General features: G+C 34.8%; 4 protein-coding genes across 5 annotated transcripts; 2 read left to right on the top strand and 2 right to left on the bottom strand.

Annotated features, from left to right (window-relative positions):
- Positions 1–201: 201 nt before the first annotated feature.
- On the bottom strand, positions 202–1,929 carry LOC111779255 (protein transport protein SEC13 homolog B). Its single transcript, XM_023659370.2, has 2 exons — positions 1,774–1,929; positions 202–1,439 (listed from the first exon to the last, which is right to left on the bottom strand). Exon 2 carries the CDS (start codon positions 1,290–1,292, stop codon positions 387–389), a length of 906 nt encoding a protein of 301 aa, XP_023515138.1. The 5' UTR covers positions 1,293–1,439; positions 1,774–1,929; the 3' UTR covers positions 202–386.
- A 3,397-nt stretch (positions 1,930–5,326) lies between these two features.
- LOC111778809 (homeobox-leucine zipper protein ATHB-15) lies at positions 5,327–11,238 on the top strand. 2 transcript variants are annotated; one of them, XM_023658784.2, is made up of 18 exons: positions 5,327–6,475; positions 6,603–6,762; positions 6,943–7,046; positions 7,153–7,243; positions 7,603–7,698; positions 7,782–7,895; positions 7,989–8,072; positions 8,176–8,331; positions 8,445–8,519; positions 8,618–8,724; positions 8,808–9,000; positions 9,205–9,390; positions 9,495–9,575; positions 9,656–9,790; positions 9,986–10,308; positions 10,463–10,571; positions 10,683–10,841; positions 10,931–11,238. In XM_023658784.2, exons 1-18 carry the CDS (start codon positions 6,267–6,269, stop codon positions 11,075–11,077), a joined length of 2,529 nt encoding a protein of 842 aa, XP_023514552.2. In that variant the 5' UTR covers positions 5,327–6,266; the 3' UTR covers positions 11,078–11,238. The 2 variants fall into 2 exon arrangements, with proteins under 2 accessions (XP_023514552.2, XP_023514554.2); XM_023658786.2 differs by having other exon boundaries at positions 5,328–6,475; positions 10,692–10,841.
- Positions 11,239–11,263: 25 nt separating this feature from the next.
- LOC111778812 (uncharacterized) lies at positions 11,264–12,248 on the bottom strand. The gene has a single exon (XM_023658787.2). It carries the CDS (start codon positions 12,181–12,183, stop codon positions 11,602–11,604), a length of 582 nt encoding a protein of 193 aa, XP_023514555.2. The 5' UTR covers positions 12,184–12,248; the 3' UTR covers positions 11,264–11,601.
- Positions 12,249–17,312: 5,064 nt separating this feature from the next.
- LOC111778773 (uncharacterized) lies at positions 17,313–18,217 on the top strand. Its single transcript, XM_023658748.2, has one exon. The coding sequence runs from the start codon at positions 17,427–17,429 to the stop codon at positions 18,069–18,071; it is 645 nt and encodes a 214-aa protein (XP_023514516.2). The 5' UTR covers positions 17,313–17,426; the 3' UTR covers positions 18,072–18,217.
- Positions 18,218–23,307: the final 5,090 nt, after the last annotated feature.

The raw sequence follows: 23,307 nt of genomic DNA, 5'->3' as shown, positions 1-23,307 counted from the left end.
CTCCCCATTAGTGTGAAAATTCTCTATTTATAATCAAATAGATTACCATGATAGGGGAAGAGTAATAAATAGAAAGAGCAATAAATGGATGGATACCTATTGTGGTCGGTTCTGCCTATTTTCTATTGAACCTACCTACGACAACACAGCCAACCGATAGTAAGGGCAAATGAAGGGAGGGCGGTAGACAGCTTTCAAGAGTTCCTTTCAAGCGAACTAGATGCATAAGTGTTAAAATGTTCAAAGTGGATAAGTGGCTACAAGATTTAAAACAGTAAGAACAAACCAATGATATATATATTCCGAAAGAAACAAGATATATCTCATGTACTAAGCTGATTATAAAGTCTGTAACCAGATGTGCGGCAAAAATTAAAGAACTTGATCTATGGCTCTACGGTTGTCACCTGTTGCCAGTCCCCATCGACAGCTTCCTTCCACAAAGTCACGGCGTTGTTCCCATCAGCCACCGCCAAGATGTTTCCAGTCAAAGACCATGAAACCCTCCAGACAGGAGTTTGGAAATTATTCAATACCTTTCCTTCCCATTGATCCCCCTCCCTGGCTACGGTCCATATGATGACTTTTCCATCCTGAGAAGCACTTGCAATAGTAGATTTTGGTAGCCCGAGGTTAGGCGCCCATGCAACGTCCCTAACCCAATCAGTGTGCATTTGAAGTGCAGGGAAACAGTCCATCTTCCAAATCCCATTGTATGGTTTCCAAACCTTAACAGTATTATCACAACCACCAGAGCAAAGCTTTTGAACAGGATCAACAAAACCAGAACCAACGAGAGCGCCCGGCGCGGATGAAGGGGCCCATGAGACCGATGTAACACCAAGAGGGTGAGCTTGGTCAATCCTTGATGTATCCCAACCACCATCCGGCCTTGCAGTGAATACTGAGATATTTCCATCAGAGGAACCACATGCCAAACATAGACCCACTTCATGCGGAGCCCAAGCAATCGAGTTAACCGACGATTTATGCTCATAAAAAACATGAGCTTGAGTCCACTCATTCTGATTTCCCTCCTTCCATATAATCACACGCCCATCATAAGAACATGAAGCCAGCAAAGAACCGAATTTCGGGTGTGCCCAAGCAGCCTGCCAAACTGGTCCTTGATGACCAGTAAGCGTGGCTAGATGCTGAGAAGCCGAATTGCTGACTCCAATTATCTTAATGGTCTGGTCAGATGAAGCTGTTGCAAGGCGCTTGCCATAATAATCCATCGCAACATCATGGATGGTATCCTGGTGACCACTTTCAATCTTCTGAGCAGGCATTTCTCTACTACCAACACGTCTAACTCTTCAGCTAAGCTAGCAACCGGGATCAATTCGAATACCTAACCAACTTCTGACTAGCCCTCGGACCAAATACAATTCTTATTACACTGTCTTCAATCTATCAGATTCCAAAGGGGAAATAAACTGGAAAACAAAAACATAACAGAAATTCGAAACAATATGAGACAATTCCTAATCGACCCTCGAGTAACTAAATTGCGAATGATAATCGAGTCTAACAAAATTGATAGATCTTAATTCTGAGTTTCAGAGTGTCATCATTGGAAACAGATCGATCGAGTCAACCAAATCCTAAGAAATCAACAACACAGTAACAAAAGAAAACCCGGAAAAGAAACAAATCTCAAATCGATTACGAAAAGAGCGGAAATAAATTCATGGATCGTAAGACAAGACCCAAAACCCTAGAACACAAAATTTAAAGCTCCCGAGTGGGCAAAAGAGAAAAAGAGCAAACCTCGTACGCGAAGTCGATGCAGCTTTCAAGGAGAAGGGATCGTTCTCTTCGCCTGTGATTAATGGGGAAAGGGAAAATAAAACACGAAGAATGGGAACGTGTTTGAGAAGAAGAACAATAATCAAAGCGAAATGAGGACGGGCAGTTATTGTTTGCCCGAAACCCGCCCCGCCAGGAGTCTGTGTAATTGGGCCTTTGGTGGTTTCATTTGGGCCTTTGATGGACGCGATCACTCCCAATGAGCATATTGGGCCTGGGCCCATATATTTGAATTTTCTTAAAATATATATAATATATATATATATTGGGGAAATTGTGGACAGATGTTCTGAATAGCCTCACATTTATGTTCTCACATCATCTCTCTGAGTCAGCCTTCCCAAAAATATAAACATAATTAATTTCGAAATTTAAAATTAGCTTTAAATATTACTCTTTTTATTATTATTATTATTATTGGTATCTTTAGGATTCCACTGTACTAGACTGATTTTTGTCCCATCATCAGCCGTCAGCCAGTCTCTGTATTTACAATAAGTTTCATATTTTCAAAAAAAAATTAATTTCATGAATTTAAATACATGTTTTATTTACATTAAATGTATATAAAATATTTGGATCGTTAATTTTTTAAATTAAAATTTATTATAGGATATAAGTGCAAGATAAAACTGGCATCCTATGTTCTTTATATATATATATATATATATATATAAATAAAAAATAAATTAAAAAAGAAAAAGGCTCCGGTCATGACGGCGTCAACGTTTGGGAAAAAAGGCGTCAACTCCGGCGGTGGAAAATGGCGTCCACTCCACCAGAAACCTCCACTAGCAACACCAACATGATTCAAGCCACGTCACCATCCGGCTGAGGAAAGAGGGAAAGAGGGCCCACAAAAACACATTCTTGAAGTCATCCCCCCGGGAGAGTGGACCCCAGCAATATCTTGTCAGGCCATGCCTGTCCACTACTACCACACCCTGGCTGGCCCCACTCTCTTTCCCAACTCACGTCTCACGTGCCTTCTACATGCCATTTCCATGGTTTTATTTTGGATTAAATTTATATCAAAATATTATCGAAATTTATTTCTTTCTAAAAACTTCTCCTGTTTTTTAAAGTTAAATATTATCCTTTAACATTTTTTAACGCTTCAAAGTTATAAATAAATGAAAAAAAATATTAATAACAAGGTTAACTAGAGCACGTAAACATTTGTTAAAAAGTTTTATTTTTAATGGTATAAATGGTAAGGTCAAAGGGTCAATTTGGCTTTGTTTGGGATAAAATCCAGCCACAATCGTCCCTTATGGGAGACAAATACATGTAAAAATCAGATTGTGGATGAATGTAATTCATATGTCAAATTGGGATGCTTCTTTATAAATCTAAGCATCATATTTATCATTTTTAAGTTTCAAGCAATACTTGGAGTAGAATTGCATCCGAATGGTTGGGGATGAATGTAATTCATAGAGATGTTTCCTTACAAATTCGAGTATCATATTTGTCATTTCTAAGTTTCAAGCAATTGTTATGGTAAAATTGCATCCGAGTCATTCAATCAAGCCTTAATCAAGTTTGATTGTGAAGTAACTCAATTTAGAACACATTCAATCAAGCCTTAATCAAGTTTGATTGTGGAGTAACTCAATTTAGAACACATTCAATCGAGCCATTCAATCAAGTCTTAATCAAGTTCGATTGTGTGGAATAACTCAATTTAGAACACATTCAATCAAGCCTTAATCAAGTTCGATTGTAGAGTAACTCAATTTAGAACACATTAAATCGAGCCATTCAATCAAGTCTTAATCAAGTTCGATTGTGTGGAATAACTCAATTTAGAACACGTTCAATCAAGCCTTAATCAAGTTCAATTGTGGAGTAACTCAATTTAGAACACATTCAATCAAGCCTTAATCAGTAACTCAATTTAGAATACATTCAATCAAGCCTTAATCAAGTTCGATTGTGTGGAGTAACTCAATTTAGAACACATTCAATCGAGCCATTCAATCAAGCCTTAATCAAGTTCGATTGTGGAGTAACTCAATTTAGAACAAGATTTCCAAATCTTGTTTCTAGATCTTCGACTGAGGTAATCTAAGTCCAGCCTTATCTCTTGGTTGTTCTGAATTTTGTATAAAGAGGTGTTAATGACTCTGATTCAAGGATTTTTGCTTCAACAAAACGTTGGATGTTTGTACTGAGGATTAGGGTTGTCTTATCATTGAACTTAATTGTCAGCGTGACAAACATCTACCTTCTCTATCAGAGGGTTGTTTTATTTCCCATTCTTTAATTTTAATTATATATATTAAATTTTAATTCTGCTATTTTTTTCCGAATAGTAACTAAGAAACCTTATAAATGATATTCAACTTTATCCACATTTATTTTTTAAATAAATTTCTATTATTTCATATATTTTAAAGGAGGATAGGTTTCATAATCATTAATCATTTTTATATTCAATTATAGATTTTAAATATTCATATAAAAAAAAAAGCATAAAATTTGGGCGCTAATTTTTTTTGTTTGTATTGGAAAAAAACGCGCCAAATGGCAAGTAACAACAATTAAAGGAGAAAAATATGTAACTAAATAAAATAAAAAGAAATGAAAAAATGAAAAAGAAAGATGGGTTAAAGAAAAAAAAAAGACAAAGGATAGAAATGGTATTTTCTCATATCATTATTATTATGTCGCATGTCATATCAAGTCATGTCATGTATGCGGGCTATGTTATGTTGATACGCCATTACCATCTTATATAAGTTTAATTCCCATAATACCCCCCAAAATTAAAAATAAAAAAGTAATTTCATTAAAATTATCCATAAATAAAAATAAAATAAACTCAGTAAATTTTATTTTATACGAAATAATAATAATAATAATAACAATAAATAAATAAATAAATAAAATTTAAAACCCGAGACGCATGCAAGAAACCTCATCATGGTGTCCTCTGAGCTCTCCCCCCGTTTCGCCTTTTGTATTTTTCAAGCATCCTTTTTAGCGCCTCCCATGATTTGAATGCCCCTCGTTTTGCCACTAATTTACGTTTCTGCCACTCCCACTTTTAGCCTTTTGTTTTCGGCTGAGTTGCTTTTAATATCTGTCACCGCTTTCACATTTGTTCTGTGTGACCAAAAAGCCCTTTTATTCCAATCATTATATCCCATTCTGAAAAATAGACATGGATTTTTAAATAATATCTATAATATACTTGCCAAATTTAAATTAAAAAAATTATTGCCTTCTAAATTATTTTTGGCTAAGATAAGGTCAATTTATCAGGCGTTATTTAAAATTTTATCAAATTATTTTAAAAAAAAATAACGAGAAATTAATTGGTGGTAAATTTTAACTTTATTACCAAAGTGCAGGGGTAATATAGACAATTTGAGTGGTAACAGGAATAAGGCAGGAAGAGTTGGTTAGAAACAGCATGATGGGCATTTTTGGTCTTTAGAGAATCGAATTTTTTATATTTAAAAAAAAAACAAAAAAAACAAAAAAAACATGCGCCATTTTCGCACTGCACAGTGGAGGGAAAAACTCAACTCGTTTCGAGCAGAGCCGAAAGTGACGAACCAATGGAAGCTTAGAGGTGAAAATTATTCACATTTCACACTATCCCTCCAAAAACGTACTCTCTCTCTCTATCCCTTGGTTTCCACTGCTGTTCTTTCATTGAACCGTATTGGTGTAGAATCAGGTTCCATTGAGACCTCAGATTGGTTCCTGTTGCTAGCCTTTCACTTTTTTTTTTTTTTTTTTTCTCTTTCCCTTTTTCATGTTCTATGGCGTTCGTAGTATTGAGTTCTGTTTGTTGGTTCTGAATCCCCACAAGATGTTTTGGAGATTGGGTGTTGTTCTCGTCGACCAGCACCATGAGGATCGGCGATACGGCGATTTCGGAGGCTTGAGTGGGAGATCGTTTTGAGCATTGGATTGATAATCTTGGGGTTTGAAGCTTCTGAGAGTGTTTGGTGGATTTTTGAGCGACAAGGATGCTGAATCTTTGGTGGGTATTGAAGAACTAGCTAATGGAATTTATGGGTTTGAATTAGTTTCTTTTTTTCGTGTTTATTAGGGTTTTTTATTTTGTGGTTTCTATGTCCTGGAAGTTCAGATCGTTGTTGATTTTCTGAAGCTCAAGCTTGGTTTGAAGCTCTGATCTCGAAAGATTAGCTTATCCTTGTGTTTAGCGCTTGTCTCACTTTCACTCAACAAAGACAAGTGCGTAACGGTTCCGGATATTGCTATCGTTTATCGTTTTATCTTTAACGCTGTTGCTAGTGGAATAGCCATTACTATTATACTAGAATTTTGTAGGAAGGGGATGTAGATTGATAAGCTGCGAGTGTTTGTTTCTTCTTTTGGGGTGTGTAAGGATTGCTCAAAGTTTTGCCCAATTTAGCAAAGAGGGTTGTGCTACTTCATCGGCTCCGTGAGAATTTTGAGGTAGAAATTTAATAATGGCTATGTCCTGCAAGGATGGTAACAAACATGGTATCGACAACGGCAAATACGTTCGGTACACACCGGAGCAGGTTGAAGCCCTTGAGCGGCTCTATCATGAATGTCCAAAACCCAGTTCCATTCGTCGTCAGCAGCTTATCAGAGAGTGCCCCATTCTTTCTAATATCGAGCCTAAGCAAATCAAAGTTTGGTTTCAAAATAGAAGGTACGCTTTGCTTAATTCATCCGTTTGTACTTACAATAATGACCCACTTGATTATGGCAGAAGTAGATTTTGAAAAAGATGTGAACCCTTTAGTTAGAGTTTTAATTGCCTTAAATTGTTTCTTCAGATGTCGTGAAAAACAGAGGAAAGAATCGTCTCGGCTTCAAGCTGTGAATAGGAAGCTTACGGCCATGAATAAGCTTCTAATGGAGGAGAATGATAGGCTGCAGAAGCAGGTTTCACAGCTGGTGTATGAAAATGGCTATTTCCGCCAGCATACTCAGAGTGTGAGTTTTGCAGTGAGCTATTATAATATTACCTTTTCTCCATTTCTGATTCATGGGGTTTCCTTGAAATTGATGATTTTTCAAAAAATGAAATGCCTTTTTCGATGTTAAATTAATGGAAAAAGGGGGAAATAAACGATTCTTGTCGAGTAGAATTGATTTGTGATGGTATTTTTGCAGACGACGCTTGGAGCTAAAGACACAAATTGTGAACCGGTGGTAACTAGCGGTCAACACAATTTGACATCTCAGCATCCTCCTCCAAGGGATGCTAGCCCTGCAGGGTTAGTGGGCATTTTGGTTGTTGGGTCCTTTTCTAATATCGTAATCTGTGACCACATTGCTGTCCGCGTTTGCAGATGGATTAATTTATTTTTCATATCTTTTCAGACTTTTGTCCATTGCAGAAGAGACTTTAACAGAGTTTCTTTCAAAGGCCACTGGAACTGCCGTGGAGTGGGTCCAAATGCCTGGAATGAAGGTGTCGCTTTGCCCTTCTTTTCATTAAATGTTAAATTGTTCTACTCTGACAATTGATTTCGTTATGCTGAATCTATGGTCAGTAAATAGTTTAAATTTACTGTGAATTCATTCAGTTTTCTCCAATATCATATTCCCAAATGTCAGTCCCTTTTATAATTACTTTTGTTTTCTTTTGTTTGTTTTTATTATTGTTATTATTATTTTCTTCAATTTTCGTTTTTCTTTTACTTATTTGAGGTATATCACGGTTTTCTTCTTAAGTAAGTTACTTTCTAAATTAGAATGGGCTAAATTGTTCTCTTTGAATATGATAAAGATCACCTTTTTAAGCCCTTTTCTTGTATCTTCCTTGTATAGCCTGGTCCGGATTCCATTGGAATCGTTGCTATTTCTCATGGTTGCCCTGGTGTGGCTGCACGTGCCTGTGGCTTGGTGGGTCTAGAACCTACTAGAGTAAGTGCCATGACTATTAAATTTTAAGTCAACATTCAAGTTTAGGCTAGTGAGACTGTAAAAATGACTTATAAAACTTTCAGGTTGCTGAAATCCTCAAGGATCAGCCATCTTGGTTTCGCGATTGCCGAGCTGTGGATGTTCTAAATGTGCTGCCAACAGCTAATGGTGGAACCATTGAGCTGCTTTATATGCAGGTTAATGTTTGTTTCTTAATGACTTCCATGCCTCTTCTTTGACTCTCAAGCATCTTGGTGACATTGACACCTTATTTCTCCCTGGTTTTGTAGCTCTATGCGCCTACAACGTTGGCGCCTGCTAGGGACTTCTGGTTGTTACGCTACACTTCTGTTTTGGAAGATGGTAGCCTTGTGGTATGCCATTTTTGGATTGTTACGATACACCTTTTGGAAGTTTCAACTACATTTATGCATTTGGGCTGGTTGTCTGAAATCTTTGGTGATTTTATGTATATAGATCTGTGAGAGATCACTTAAGAACACCCAGAATGGTCCAACCATGCCTCCAGTGCAGCATTTTGTTAGAGCAGAGATGTTGCCGAGTGGATATCTGATAAGACCATGTGAAGGAGGTGGTTCTATCATTCACATTGTTGATCATATGGATCTGGAGGTAGCATATACACTTTTTATCTCTTTTCCTCAATCAATCATCTCTTTTCTCCTAAACATTCTATTAAATTCAATGAAAAAGGCTAATTTGAGTATACTTGATTCATTATTTAGCCATGGAGTGTTCCAGAAGTATTGCGTCCATTGTATGAATCATCCACTGTTCTTGCTCAAAAGATGACTATGGCGGTAAGATTACTTATGGCCATTAATTTCTTAAGTTGGGAAGAATTCATTGATGAGTTCATGAATTTGTAAGATTATTTGAATCAAACATTTTGATTCAGGCTCTACGCCAGTTGAGGCAGATAGCTCATGAAGTTTCACAGTCGAATGTAACAGGCTGGGGTAGACGCCCTGCAGCCTTACGTGCACTTGGTCAAAGGCTAACCCGGTTAGCACATAACAATTGATTCTCTATATTGGCTTTAATAATGTAGCTTTGTTGATTATTTTAATGCTTGGAATATTTTGTAGGGGTTTTAACGAGGCACTTAATGGGTTTAACGACGAAGGGTGGTCTGTGATGGGAAATGATGGCATGGATGATGTAACTATTCTCGTAAATTCATCTCCGGACAAGCTAATGGGATTGAACATTTCATTTGCGAATGGATTTTCTTCCATCAGTAATGCAGTTTTATGTGCTAGAGCATCCATGCTGTTGCAGGTAAAGTTTTGTTTTTCTCTTTGATTAATGAAATGACAGGAAGTGTTTCTTTGTAGTATCTTTGAATGGATATACTCCTTATCTTCACATACAGGCAGAAGTTCATTGCTTATAATTTCATTCTTTCTTATAAAGAATTCTTCAGATGTATATTAACATACTATTCTTTAATTCAATGCATTTCCTTCAATTTTGCCACTACAGAATGTGCCTCCTGCAATTCTACTGAGGTTCCTGCGGGAGCACAGATCAGAATGGGCAGATAACAACATTGATGCATATTCTGCTGCTGCTGTTAAAGTCGGCCCGTGGAGCTTACCAGGGTCCAGAGTTGGAAGTTTTGCAAATCAAGTAATACTTCCGCTAGCTCACACGATTGAGCACGAAGAAGTGAGTTACATTATGAAAATATTGCAATGAATTATATTTCTTAAGGCCATGGCTTGGTCTCTTTCTCGCCGTTACGAAACCAAATCGTGTTTTTCTGACTTCAGCTTCTAGAAGTGATTAAACTGGAAGGCGTTGGCCATACACCTGAAGATGCAATGATCCCTAGAGAAATGTTTCTTCTACAAGTAAGTACTACTTATGTAGGTTTCTCATCTCATTGTATGGTGGCTCTAGGTCCTTATTATTGTTATTTCTTTTCTGATAGCTCTGCAGTGGAATGGATGAAAACGCCATTGGCACATGTGCTGAGCTAATATTTGCTCCAATTGATGCTTCTTTTGCTGATGACGCACCGCTTTTACCCTCCGGGTTTCGGATCATACCACTTGATTCTGGAAAGGTTAATCTAATTAAATCAAATATAAACTTATTCCTTCTCTATTGTATGGGTTCTTTGTGATTACTTTGCTTTTTTTTCCTCTAGTTAAGTGCTGTTTCTTAGCTAATCAAAGGGTGGGGCTTTGTGAAATATAGGATTTGAGCTCTCTCCTTCTATTGTTATTATTATTTTGATATTGTTGAGCAAATGTTTCAGGAAACATCCAGCCCAAATCGAACACTCGACCTTGCTTCTGCTCTTGAAATTGGGCCTGCTGGAAATAGAGCACCAAACGACGCTGTAAATTCTGGCTGTACGAGGTCTGTAATGACGATCGCCTTTGAATTTGCATTTGAGAGCCATATGCAAGAACATGTGGCATCCATGGCTCGACAATATGTTCGTAGTATTATATCATCAGTCCAGAGGGTTGCATTAGCTCTTTCTCCTTCTCATTTAAGCTCTCATGGCGGACTAAGATCTCCCCTCGGTACTCCTGAAGCACAGACGCTTGCTCGTTGGATCTGCAACAGTTACAGGTATAATTTCTCTTCAAACATGTTTCTCCAATTCCAGGTCTAGCTGAGAAGATACTCTTTTTCATGTTGCTATTGGGGAATGACATTCTTTGTCTATAATGATCAAGTTTAAGAAAATGTCTCTATTGCTCGCCCTATCAAATTTTGCTTTCAGGTGCTACTTGGGGGTGGAGCTATTAAAATCTGGAAACGAAGGAGGAGGTGAGCTTGTCCTGAAAACATTGTGGCATCACTCGGACGCGATCATGTGCTGCTCGTTAAAGGTGTGTATATCGTATCAAATCATCTCGTCGAAAAAAATTTGTACATTGAGCAAAAGCTTCATCTACCTTATACTCATGTATCTGCAGCACTTAATTCAAAAACCTTTGTAGCCTATGCAGGCATTGCCAGTGTTCACTTTTGCAAATCAGGCAGGCCTCGACATGCTCGAGACAACCTTAGTTGCACTACAAGACATAACATTGGAAAAAATATTCGACGACCATGGAAAAAAGACGCTCTGCTCCGAATTTCCACAGATAATGCAACAGGTCTTTACCCATTTCCCCAACCTTTCCACAAAAAAACAAAAAAACGACCATCTCGAAATCACTAATGATACTTTCTCTTGTTTTCCTAGGGATTTGCCTGTCTTCAAGGAGGCATATGCCTATCGAGCATGGGCCGACCTGTCTCATACGAAAGAGCTGTGGCTTGGAAGGTACTAAATGAAGAAGAAAATGCACACTGCATCTGTTTTATGTTTGTGAACTGGTCTTTTGTCTGATACTAAGATTGCCTAGATGAAGTTCAAGACTTATTTACTGTTAGATCTCTTTTGTTAGTTCTTTTGGTTATGCAAACTTTGGATCCTAAGAGTTGGCCTGCCCCTTCAGTACTCACTCTTTGTTCATCATTGTATCTAATGTTCTTAGTTTTCTTAGTTAATTTCAGTGCCCCATTTGACAACAGCAAACAAACAAAATCATTTATTTGAACAAAGCTTCATATCCATACATGCTGTTCATACCACTACTTTGCTTGTAAAGCAGCCCGTCATCATTGACACTGAACTACAAGCTTACCAACTTGTTAAGGATTAGCACATGATAATACAAACACCGAATTTTAGGTACCTTTTTACAGAAGAGAAAAAAAACCCATGAAAGGGCAGCAAAAATATTAGATACCCACCTAGAAAAAAATGACCTTTCGAACGAGTCGATTAAACTAGGTGTTGAAGAAGACTCAAATGACATTAATGGAAGTCAAAAGTGCAGCTAAAGTGGCTAATCTCAGGCAAAATATGGATTAGTTTTGCAGTTTGAGATTGCTAATATCCTCTGATCTAGTGATGGCTGGAATACAGCTTGAACTCCTAGCAATCCCACCTTTCTTTGGAGCTGTAGCTTTGTCTCTAGGACTCAAAGACTTGGCCCTAAAGCCTCCTCTCCCATCCATTCTACTCTTCTTCAACATCTCTCTCATTGCCTCAGCCTGAAACAAAACTGGATAAGCCCTCCCCAGTTTGTTAAACCTTGCACAGGCACTCATGTGCGCGTTCAATGCTGCCTCTTTGCTCCCTCCATGCTTCTCGACCTCCCCTTCCACAGCCTCGGCACAGAGCCCGCAAATCCACTTCCCAAGAAACTTGTCTCGCATTTGATCAATGTACTCTTGAGTGTACTCCTCGCACATTCCACAACACTCACACCGTGCATCCTCGATCTCTGATATCGGTGGAAGCGTTCCTTGTGTGGTATCTGATGTTATCGTTAACTCCTTCAATTCCATTGATATGTCGGAGATTGTTCTTTGGAGGGCATTGGATGAAAGCCTTGGTGGTTTGGAGAAGTTGTTGCTCCTTGACATTGCCTCTCCATGTGGTGCCATTTTTGTTGAAGAAGAACAAGAAATGCTTGGTCTTTCAAGAACTTGAATTCAGTTTCTGGGTGAAACGAGGATAATGTAATGGTTGTAGAAGTTAAGTGAGAGATTTTGGTGTTATTTATAATAGTTGGGAGTATGGAGGAAAGAAGTTTCTGTGGATGAAAGGAGACTCACATGACACTTATCAAAGTTAACGTGAAGAGTCATGAACATGCACAAATCTTCCAGAGATTGATGCCTGGTTGCTTGCCTTTTTGTTGTTTTAAAATAAATTTATATGGCTGCGATGAACGCTCTCGTCTTTTCGGTTTATTATGATATTGTCTATTTTCAGAACCGTTCATACTGTTGAAGATATTGTCTTTTATCATTTCTACATTTTGTAATCGAGAACTTTCTTACTGTTCCATTGTACAATACAATATCGAATTAATTGCTCTCGAACAATCTTTCGATATATTATGTCAACGAAGAATCGTTTATTTTATTATAATATATTTGCATGTAAATAGAAAAAAAAAATGCATATTATTGATTTTCACTAAAAGTTTACCTTTTCTTTCTACTTAACTGTCACAAGCCTCATCTCTTTATGTCATGTTTTCACTATGATGTTTTGCTTTTTGGAATTAGTTGATGAATTAATGCAAAGTTGCTACTTATTTTACACATTTTTTAAAAAATTAATTAAATTTAATCCATATCTATGTAATTTATTATACACCAATTTTGACTTTCAAATTTTTGTTTATCTTATCTTATAATTTTTCTAAAAATATTAATAAATCGGTCATGTCTATTTTAATTTACTCAATTAATACTGATATTATCTAAAAGTTATGTTATAATTTGATTAAAAGGACAATCTCGTGCATTCAGTAATAAAAACGTTAAAGTTTACAAAATCAACTATATGGATATAAAAATTACAAAATTTTCAAACACTCGATAATGAAAGCATATTTAGTAGATAGTGGTTGCACATGAATGTCAAACTCCGTTCCATACAATCCACAATGGTATGATATTGTCCTGTTTGAGCATAAGCTCTCATCATCATCTAACACCTCCCCTTAATCGAGGTTCGACTAAATTTACGACATGGCTCTGATACCATGTTAGATGAACACGATTCTCCACAATGGTATGATATTGTCCACTTTGAGCATAAGTTCTCATGGTTTTGCTTTCGGCTTCCCAAAAGGTCTCGTTCCAATGGAGATAGTATTTCTTGATTATAAACCCATGATCATTCTCTAAATTAGCCGACGTGAGACTTTCATCATCTAACACATATGTCACTTTAATGATAGTATAGATTCGTTATTTAATTTTATTTTTATGAGGCTAACAACAATTATTAACCTATTTTTCACAAATTTATAAATTAAAAAACGTTTATTACTCAGAAATATTGTCAGTTTCAAAGGGGAAAAAGGAGGAAGGAGGTTTAGAGGTCACGAGCCAGCAGTCAGGAGCCACACAGAGACGCCATATCTGAAAAGCTTCATCTTTTCCAGTTTCCCATCACCATTATTAATGACCATACAAAAACAAGCACACACCAACACACACACACACACACACTGCAAAATATCTTCAAAGGGTTTCAACTTCAGTTCTCAGGTATCACGAAAAGCCAAACGAAGCTGTTATTAAATGATTACCAAAAGGAACTGTCTACGCATTAAATGAGAGAAGATGAACAAAAAAAGGTGGCTTTTTTTCAAGTGGGTTTGAGCCGAACGAGGCCTACCAGGACTGTATAGCCTTTTAACCAAGTGGGTCTTGCATTTGGTAGTGATTGGCCTTGGAGTTTGATATTTTTGGCTTGCCTTTCTATGCTTTTGCTACCCACTAACTTAAAAGAGATATTGAACTTATATGTTTGAGATATATTATTTATGGAATATATCTTAGATACTATATCTTAATATTCTTCCATTTATGATTTAAATCTTATAGTATATTTTATTTTATTCTCAGTATTTAATTATTTTATATTTTCCTTATTTGTACTTTTTGTATCCTATTTAAAAGATATCAATATCAATGATAATACACACCTTTCCAATTATATTTTCTATCTCATTCTTAACATGGTATCAGAGCACCGATCTTGATATTTCTAATATCAGAACACCGATCGTGGTATTCCTAATACCCCTTGGACTCAGAGTCCAAGGGGAGTATTAAACCTAAAGCCAAACCCCAACCAATCAGTGAAGCCTTTACCGTCGTCAATCATCTAATATCAATAATACGTTATAATCATCTTCAAATTTCTCACCAAGCTCAAAGGTGACATATTCAAGATGTTCGTATTTTCTTTCATAGCCTCTCAAGTGATCCAAAGCACCGATCTTGGTGTTATTATCCACTAAAGCATTTATGCATGGACCAAGAAGTGATCGGGGAGGATATTCACTTGTTCCAAATCAAATTAAATGGACAAGTTATCAATCCTCGAGTCAATCATTGTGGTCTATTTCTAAAGCATTTATGCATGGACAAAGAAGTGATTAGGGAGGATATTCACTTGTTCCAAATCAAATTAAATGGGACAAGTTACCAATGCTCGAGTCAATCATTGCGGCCTATTTCTGAGTCTTGCATCTTTCTTGAAAATTCAATAATTTCTTGAAAGTCTAAAAATGCAAACCAATCAAAGGCGGTCTATTTTTTTACGGATATTTTCATTACTGAGAAGACAAGAGTGAAAGACAACTCGGGTGTTATTGACCTACCGTAAAGACAAGTTAAAGACAAGTTGGACGTGATTAACATACACTCTCCAACTTGAGTGGGAGTGTTGAGATATATTATTTATGGAATATATCTTAGATATTATATCTTAATATTCTTTCATTTATGATTTGATTTAGAGTATATTTTATTTTATTCTCAGTATTTAATTATTTTATATTTTCCTCGTACTGTTTGTATCCTATTTAAAGGATATCAATATCAATGATAATACACACCTTTCCAATTATATTTTCTATCTCATTCTTAACATTATACATGTACGAGAGTGCATGGGGATCATATCCTTGTTCATTCTTTTAGAAAAGTGCAAACTAAGGGTGTCCAATTTCGAGTTTAGGTACGAGTTTCTTGAGAATCGAGTAGAAGGAATCGACAAAATCGACCAACATAGTTAATTAAGGAGAAGATCATGGAAAAGTATGAAATAAGAGTGTGTCGAATTTCGATTTGCCTTTTGGGTGTTATTTTTTCTCCTTCGGTCGAGGATTTCTCGTTTTGAATCCAAGTCGGCGGTAGGAGTGTTAACAATATTGAGGATCGTTGGGAAAGAAGTTCCAGATTGACTAATTAAGAAGAATATCATGAGTTTATAAGTAAGGAGGTTAAACTCAAACGGGACAATATTATACCACTGTAGAATCAAGTTCTTGCATAAAATTATTATCTATTTATTTATTTTATAGCAAATCCGCATATGAAAGAAAATGGAGCGCTTGTTGTTGCTTTTTGCTTACATTCCCATGTAACACCCATTTCAATTTCTCAAATCTTGCTTTCAAAACTCTCTCTCGAAATCTCTCTGCCCCCGTTTTCTAAAACTTTCTTCTTGAATCAGGGCCAGAGGCTCAAGCATACGTCGCTTGGTCGTAAGCGGCGCAAGAACGAATAAGCTTAACTCACTTACGGCCAAGCAAGAACAAATAGGCTTAACTCACTTGTTAGTGGGAACGAGTACTGCACAATCGCAAGTCCGCTGCCATGAAAGTGCTATTGTGACAAGTGGGAAGAGATTCCAAAACAACGATTTTTTTTATGTAGTTTGGTCCAAAGAAGTGCCCAGCCCACGGCCCAATTAAATGATGTCATGATTCACGTTGAAGGCCCATATTGAAAGCCCATTAAACTTACTATTGGGCTTGAATGCTAGTCACGGATCAAAATTAAATTTTTATTGGGCTTTATACATCCCATCACGGCCCATAACTTTTATAAAAGCTGAACCGCCTCCTTTTTTCTTCCTCCAGATATTACTGAAACTAGCGGCTCCATCGAGATTTGATCACATGCTCTATCTTTCTAATCACACCGTCCAGCCTGGCTAAAAGACACGTGTTTATTTTTATTTTAAAAAACTATTCAAAATTATAATTAACGTTGCAACGTGTCAGAAGTTACATTTGCAACAAAAATACAACAATTATACAAATTACTTACGACGTGTCAAATGGTTATATTTACTTGGTCTTTATTACTTAAAAAAACACTCTCTATTTTTTAAATTAAATTAATAAAAACATCCTTAAAAACTTTTAATATTTTGTTTAAAAGTTATTCTTCAAATTTCAAATTGCTTAAAAATAAACGTTTGAATCTTCAAAATTATATTGAGTATTCTGTTCCAAAAATACCCTCGAAATATCAAAATTAAGGGTGTTTTTCTTATGTTTCCAAACGACAACAATACAGAGTGCTGCTTCACCTCTAATCATCCTTGCAGCATTTTCACCGGGGCTCACCTTTTTTGTCTAGGTGCACGCACGAAAGTCTCTTCATGGACATCCTTTTCATTTCCAGATACATCATTTTTTGTTTTCCTCTGTTTTGAGTGGAGGATCGTCAGCCCTCAACCAACTAAAATATTTCTTCATCAATTCCTCTCACCTCTATCACAACACGAGAGAGCTAACCCAATCAATTCCTCTCTCCTCTATCACAACAAGGCAGAGCTAGAGCTAACCCAACATTCTACTGTTCTCTAAAAGGCCAGCCCATTCGACGAAAACCATCTTAGACCCTCTAAGTTAAATTGTGCAGAGATGCATTTAAGCTAGAAATAAAACTTTTTAAAGTTTAGAATTTTTAAAATAAAATATCAACTATTTTAGAGTATTTTTATTAATTAATTTATTATTATTAAATATTAACTTATAATTGGAGTATATACATTTATATTGGTCCATAAAAATTAATATTAATTTAGATAAAGTAATAAGATAAAAATAAGAGGGTATAGCATATTATAAAATGGTTAGCTGAAAGTCCAATAATTAATGAATAAAATAATAATAATACTATACCGTACACCCAACACAAAGCTTTCTTAACCCATACACCCTCCGCTACCCCTTTAAATACCCTGTTTCCGCTTCCCTTCTTCGTGTGTTGGAAAAAAACAGCTCCCATTTCTTCTCTCTCCCGAAAAAACCCTCGAAAACTCAAGAAATCCACCAAAACCCTTCAAAATTACAGACCCAAAAATGGAAAATAACCTCCCCATAATGGCCAAAAAGGTCTGGAATTTGGTTCGTGTCGCTTATTTCCTTCTCCGTAAAGGCATCTCCAAGAGCAAGCTCATGCTCGACCTCAATCTCATGACCAAGCGCGGCAAACTCGCCGGCAAAGCCATCAGCAACCTCATGTTCCACCACCACTACCACGCCGCCGCCGCCTCCCCTTCCTCCTCCTCTCCTCCTACCTCCGCTGGTCAACTCCCCTTCCCTATCGGCGCCGACGAGTACGAATTCAGCTGCAGCAATAGCCCCGCCTTCCCTGCCTTCCACGTCGGCAAGCGCCGTCGTAACCAAAACCACAATCCCTTCTTCGCGTGTGCTCACGCGCCTGACACACTCGACGATGACGCAGCTGCAGTTAATGCCGTTAATGCCGTTGTCGAGATTCTGAATAACCACACCGGCGCGTCCTCGACACCACCAATCCCAGCCTCCCCTGCTCTCCCCGGATTTGGCCGGACTCCGAGGAGAGTCCGTCAGCTTAGGATAACCGACTCGCCGTTTCCTCTACAAGACGCTAACGCCGATCCGTTAGTTGACAAAGCGGCCGATGAATTCATCAGCAGGTTTTACAAGGAGCTCAGGCTCCAAAAAACCGCCGACGAGAACTGAACTCCGGCGCCGGTCTGAAGCTGATAATTATATATATATATATATATATATATAATCCTTTTAGCTACGTGGCATTGTTGTTGTCTTGAATTATAAGAAAAATGGAAAAATAAAGTTCTGAGCGTATTTTGTTTATGAAAAAAAAAAAAAAAATTGAAATATTAAATTATTAATTATTTGTCATATTATAATTATTCGATTGGATTCCACATTCATGTAAATTCAAAGTATCTCCTAATTATGATGAGAAAATCCAACGACTTAAGTACAATTTTAAGTACAAATTCCTTATCTTTTTTATATTTTAATTATTGAACATGAACAAAACAATAAACATATGATTATTTTTTTAATTTTTAAAATTTGAAATAGCCTCTTCCTTTAAAATTTATTTTTTCCCAAAAACAATTATAAAAAATAAAATTAGAAGTACAAAATATCTAGCAAAATGGATAACCCAATGTACGTTAATTATATAATTATATTTATTTCAATTTTTTATATGTACTGTTGTGTTCTTAGGCGTAGATTTAAATATGACGTCTTTTCTTTATTTTATGACGCAATATCTTTTTAATATATTAAATTACAAATTAAATATTTTGTGTTAATTTGAGATTTTAACGGTGGAATTTCATGTTTACTATCTTCAGATCTGACCCAAAATCTTTTTTTGGAAATTAAAAAATAATAATAAATTGGTCCAAGTTGCATAAAATAAATAAAAAAAAAGGGAATTAATTGGTATAAATGTATGGGGAATCCGACGTGGAAAATGATTAAAAAAAAAAAAATTAAGGCGTTTGGGAGGGGGGAAAAGTGACTTTTACAGCCTTAACACCACAGCTCCCACTAAGAAGCGAACAGTGGAAGGATCCCACCATCTTAAAGCTTTGATCCAATATAAGCCTTATTACTTAGCTGGCCCCCTCTAATTTTTTTTTTTTTTAAATATTCTATCTTTTTTTTGCTCCCTTTTTTTCCTTTTTGCTTTTGTTTTCACTCTCTTGTTTATGTAAAGCCATGACATGCCAAGAGATTTCATTTGTATTCTAATGGGATTTGTTGTGGCCTTTATGTTTCTAAGTTTTACGTCCCTTTAATTACGTATTAGACAATTCAAAAACTTAAGTTTGGTTTTCTAGTGCCCTCGTGTGCAGTTTAGCTTGATACTCAAATTCGCCATTTCAGTTCTTACTATCTCAATCGTTGCTCTTATGTCCTCCGACATTTCATATATCATTTGAAACGATCTCATTTTGGACATTGTTTGGGCAACATAGTCCATAAGGGTGTGAAAACCTCTCTTTCGTAGATGTGTTTTAAAAATTGACTGTGATATGTAACGGGTCAAAGCGGATAATATGTGCAAGCGGTAGGTTTGAACTGTTTCACTCACTCAAAAACACCTGTGGTGTTGTTTAGGGTTTGATTAGACCCACGATGTTTTATTTGATTAGGGGTTGTATTTAATGCTTTTAGAATGATTAAAAGATTACTTTTATAAAAATTTTGAGTAAATTAATGTTAGTTTGAGTGAATAAATGGTTCCAAGGGATTGAATTATTGTTAATAAAAAAGTTGCATAAAAAGAGAAAATTTGATAGAGGGACTATGAATATCGTACCATTATTGTGTACTGTTCAACGTTGGAGCGTGATAAAGTAACCGGCTGGGTATCTGATGCATCCCCCCTCCATAAATATCTTCCAATTCCACTTTTTTTTCTTTTCTTTTTCACTTTTCATTCAACCAAATTCATTAAATTATTGCTATAATTATTAATCAAATATTTCCTTTTTTTGTTTTAATGTAGAATTGTTGTGTTTTTAGTACAAACTTTGGTGCCTGCTATATTTGTTAATTTTTATATTTTATATTTTTAAAACTAAAGTTTAATTATTCTTGGACAGTGACATTGACGAATGACAATATCTGATTGTCTCGATATTCTCTCGCATCCACTGTGACACGATTGCGTTACCTACTCGTCACTTCTAAGACCGCAAACTATTAGACCAACACAGATTAGTATACTTTGACCTCACTTACATATTTTTTAGAAAACTTTAAAGGAGTTCACTCAACATACGATTGTTTCAAATTAAACGTCAAATTTCTTGTATTTTAAATACATATATTGCATTATTTAATTATTTATGTAGAGAAAAATAATAATAGAGAAGATAAATCTATTGTATAAACTAAAAATAACAAAATTAAAAAAAAAAATTAAAACATATCGAAAATTTAAAGACCCAGACTAAATAAAATTGAAACACTAAATTTATTTAAACTGAAAAATAAATATTGTATATTAAATTAAATATGGTGTGACATGATAACGTCAATATGATGTAAAATTCCTTTCTTATCGTGTCTCGATAAACGGGAGATTTTGATGTCGTTTTGATTTTTGAATCAGCTCATTTTTTAGAAAGCTAAAGAAAACACTGTTGTAATGCCAAAAGCCATTTTAGGTAAAAGCATAGAAGCATGGACACGTGTCGCATTTTTAACTAAGTATTTGATTGTTTTTTTTTTTTTACATGTAACGCTATGTGTGGCAGCCGCAATTTATTATATGATTTAATTTGATTTTATAATATATAGTTTTTCTTGGCCATAATTACTAAGGGTAGGCATGTGGGGAGGTCACCCGACTAATTGGCATTTCGTGTGGGATTTGGTTAATCTTTTTTTTTTTTTTCAATTAAGAGATTTGATTAATCGTCTCAACTACTATGACAATAATCACTCTCAAACTCTCATATTATTATTAATTTTAAATAAAAATAATTGTGGATTAGTTTAATGCAATCCGTAATTTCACTATTTTAATTTAGATTTGGTAAATTTCAATTTAATTTTATTTCTAATATTTAAATTTTAAAATTTATAAGATTTTAGTTAATATTAATAAAAGATAAATCAGATATACGACGATCCAACCAGAAATAAAAACTTGAGTTGGATTGTGAATCAAAGCAAAGTCATGAGAGCTTATACTCAAAGTGGACAATATCATACCATTGTGGAGAGTCGTGTTCGTCTAACATGGTATCAGAACCATGCCTTAAACTTAGTCGTGTCAATAGATTGGTAAATCCTCAAATATCGAACAAAGAATTCCAAAAGAAAATGAGCAAAGCCTCCTCGAAGGCAGTAAAAAATGACTAAGACTACAAAGGAGCCAAGGCTCGATTAAGAGGAGGCGCACTTTGTTCGAGGGGAGGTGTTGGATGATGAAAGTCCCACATCGACTAATTTAGGAAATGATTATGGGTTTATAAGTGAGGAATACTATCGAATTATTCAGTCACTATTACAATCAGTTTATACTCCATATCTAGCTTGTTTGAATTTTTTTAAATTTATTTATTATATATTAAAGTAATTTTATTTTAATTCAATAGAAACTCAATAATTTACCAAATATAAAATAATATATTAGATATAAAATTAAAATTTTAAGAAACCATCCTACAAAATTAATTCATTTATTACAAAATTTAAATTAATAGAGACTTTTTTGCCTCCATAATTTATTATAAATAAATTAATAATTAAACACATAAAATAGGCACAACAATTTAATAATAAAAAGTACATAATTTAATCCAAAAATAAACCAAATGAGAAAAGCAGTCGCCATGGCAGGTTCCTCGAAGTTCCTAAAGTATGGAGATATATATATATCTATATATATATACAATTAATATTATTTAAATAATATTAAAAGTAATAATATAATAATAATAATAAATGAATAGATGGCGTCTGGAGAGCCGGGAGACTTGCCTCCGAAGGAATTGAAAGCATGCATTTTTGGGGAGTCTAAACCTAAATCCAATAAATAATAATAATAATAATAAATAAATAAATAAATAAAAGGTGCGTCCCAAAACAACCCCACGAGTTTGAACCGATTGATTAAAATCCAACCCTTCATTTATGCAATGCCCTAATGATTTTCTAACTTTATTTGAGAAATTAAAATTGGTTGACAAAACACCACTTTCAACTTTGAATATTCTTTTTAACATATAGTCTATGGTCACGTCACGTAAATTAGTTCAAATATGCATAAATTAAATCAAACTTTAGAATTATTGAAATTATGGTATCATAAAAGAAATTAAAAGCTACTTTAATATTTTGGCACATGATATAATTTCATGTTTTATCAATGTTCTATTCATTTCGTTTGTCATTTTTGTACAGGAACGATTAAATTCTTTTTGGAAAAGTATTAGATTGAAAAAAAAAAAAAAAATTTGTGTGTAAAAGAATGAATAGCATTAGTTATTCGATATATGTTAGAGATTCTATTTAATTCGAAGTATCATGTTTCGTGGGGGATCCATCTCAAATGAGGTAGAGAATCTCTGTTTAAATGATAAATAAGTGGTGAAATATTAAGTTGTTTATTGATTTTCTTTTTGTTTTTATAAACTAATTATTGAATTTATTGTGATCATTTACATTTTATGATAAATTATATTGAAAAATAAAAAATTATTTATTAATTTTTAAAAAATGAATATATTTTTAAAAAAAATATTAAAAAATGAAAAAAATTCCAATACATAACTCGATTCCCGTAATTCACGGCAGAAATTGTCTGTCTAACTTGGATAATCTCCTTCTTTAATTTTATGAGTAGTTGTGTTAAAAACTTTTTAAACTTTTTTCTAAAAGCTTAAGAGTATTAATGTTACTCTCACGATCCCACGCCACAGTGGTACTAATAGTTTTGTCCATATACTAATGTTAAGGTAATATTTAAATTTTTTTTAAAAAAATTAAAAGTGTTTTAATTTTTTTAAAATAAGTTAGAAGAATATTAATAAAACTTTCGAAATTTGAATACAATTTTTTTTAAATCTTCGAAAGTTCAAAGATATTTTTTAAACACTTTCAAACGTATTTCCGAAATAAGATATTAATAATTTTCATTTAAAATGAGATAAAATGCACAGCTCACCAGTATCTTTTATTAATTTAGCATAAAATAAAGTTTATGGGTAGAAATTAGTTTACCTCTACCTTTTAAAAATTAACGAGTATTTGTTGAGAGTAACGGTAACAATATCTTGATTTTCTTTTAAAATTTTAAAAAAATTTAAAGGTATTATTAAAATAACGTATTAATGGCTCTAATTAGGGATATTTTGATTAATTTAACGTTATTTTTCCCTCTCCTCTATGGTTAAGTAAGTGAGCTAATGGCGCG

The sequence above is a fragment of the Cucurbita pepo genome, chromosome 17 (genome assembly GCF_057944985.1).
Source record: "Cucurbita pepo subsp. pepo isolate OVF chromosome 17, ASM5794498v1, whole genome shotgun sequence".
NCBI classification, from domain to species: Eukaryota; Viridiplantae; Streptophyta; class Magnoliopsida; order Cucurbitales; family Cucurbitaceae; genus Cucurbita; species Cucurbita pepo.
This window is presented reverse-complemented; position numbering and strand designations above follow the sequence as displayed.

What these genes read in the sequence shown, in the direction of transcription:
- LOC111779255 (XM_023659370.2), bottom strand. Translation starts at nt 1,292, where the DNA reads ATGCCTGCTCAGAAGATTGAAAGTGGTCACCAGGATACCATCCATGAT.
- LOC111778809 (XM_023658784.2), top strand. Translation starts at nt 6,267, where the DNA reads ATGGCTATGTCCTGCAAGGATGGTAACAAACATGGTATCGACAACGGC. An exon ending in CTCAAAAGATGACTATGGCG is followed by an intron (nt 8,520 to 8,617) that starts GTAAGATTACTT and finishes ATTTTGATTCAG; the next exon opens with GCTCTACGCCAGTTGAGGCA. An exon ending in GAGAAATGTTTCTTCTACAA is followed by an intron (nt 9,576 to 9,655) that starts GTAAGTACTACT and finishes CTTTTCTGATAG; the next exon opens with CTCTGCAGTGGAATGGATGA.
- LOC111778812 (XM_023658787.2), bottom strand. Translation starts at nt 12,183, where the DNA reads ATGGCACCACATGGAGAGGCAATGTCAAGGAGCAACAACTTCTCCAAA.
- LOC111778773 (XM_023658748.2), top strand. Translation starts at nt 17,427, where the DNA reads ATGGAAAATAACCTCCCCATAATGGCCAAAAAGGTCTGGAATTTGGTT.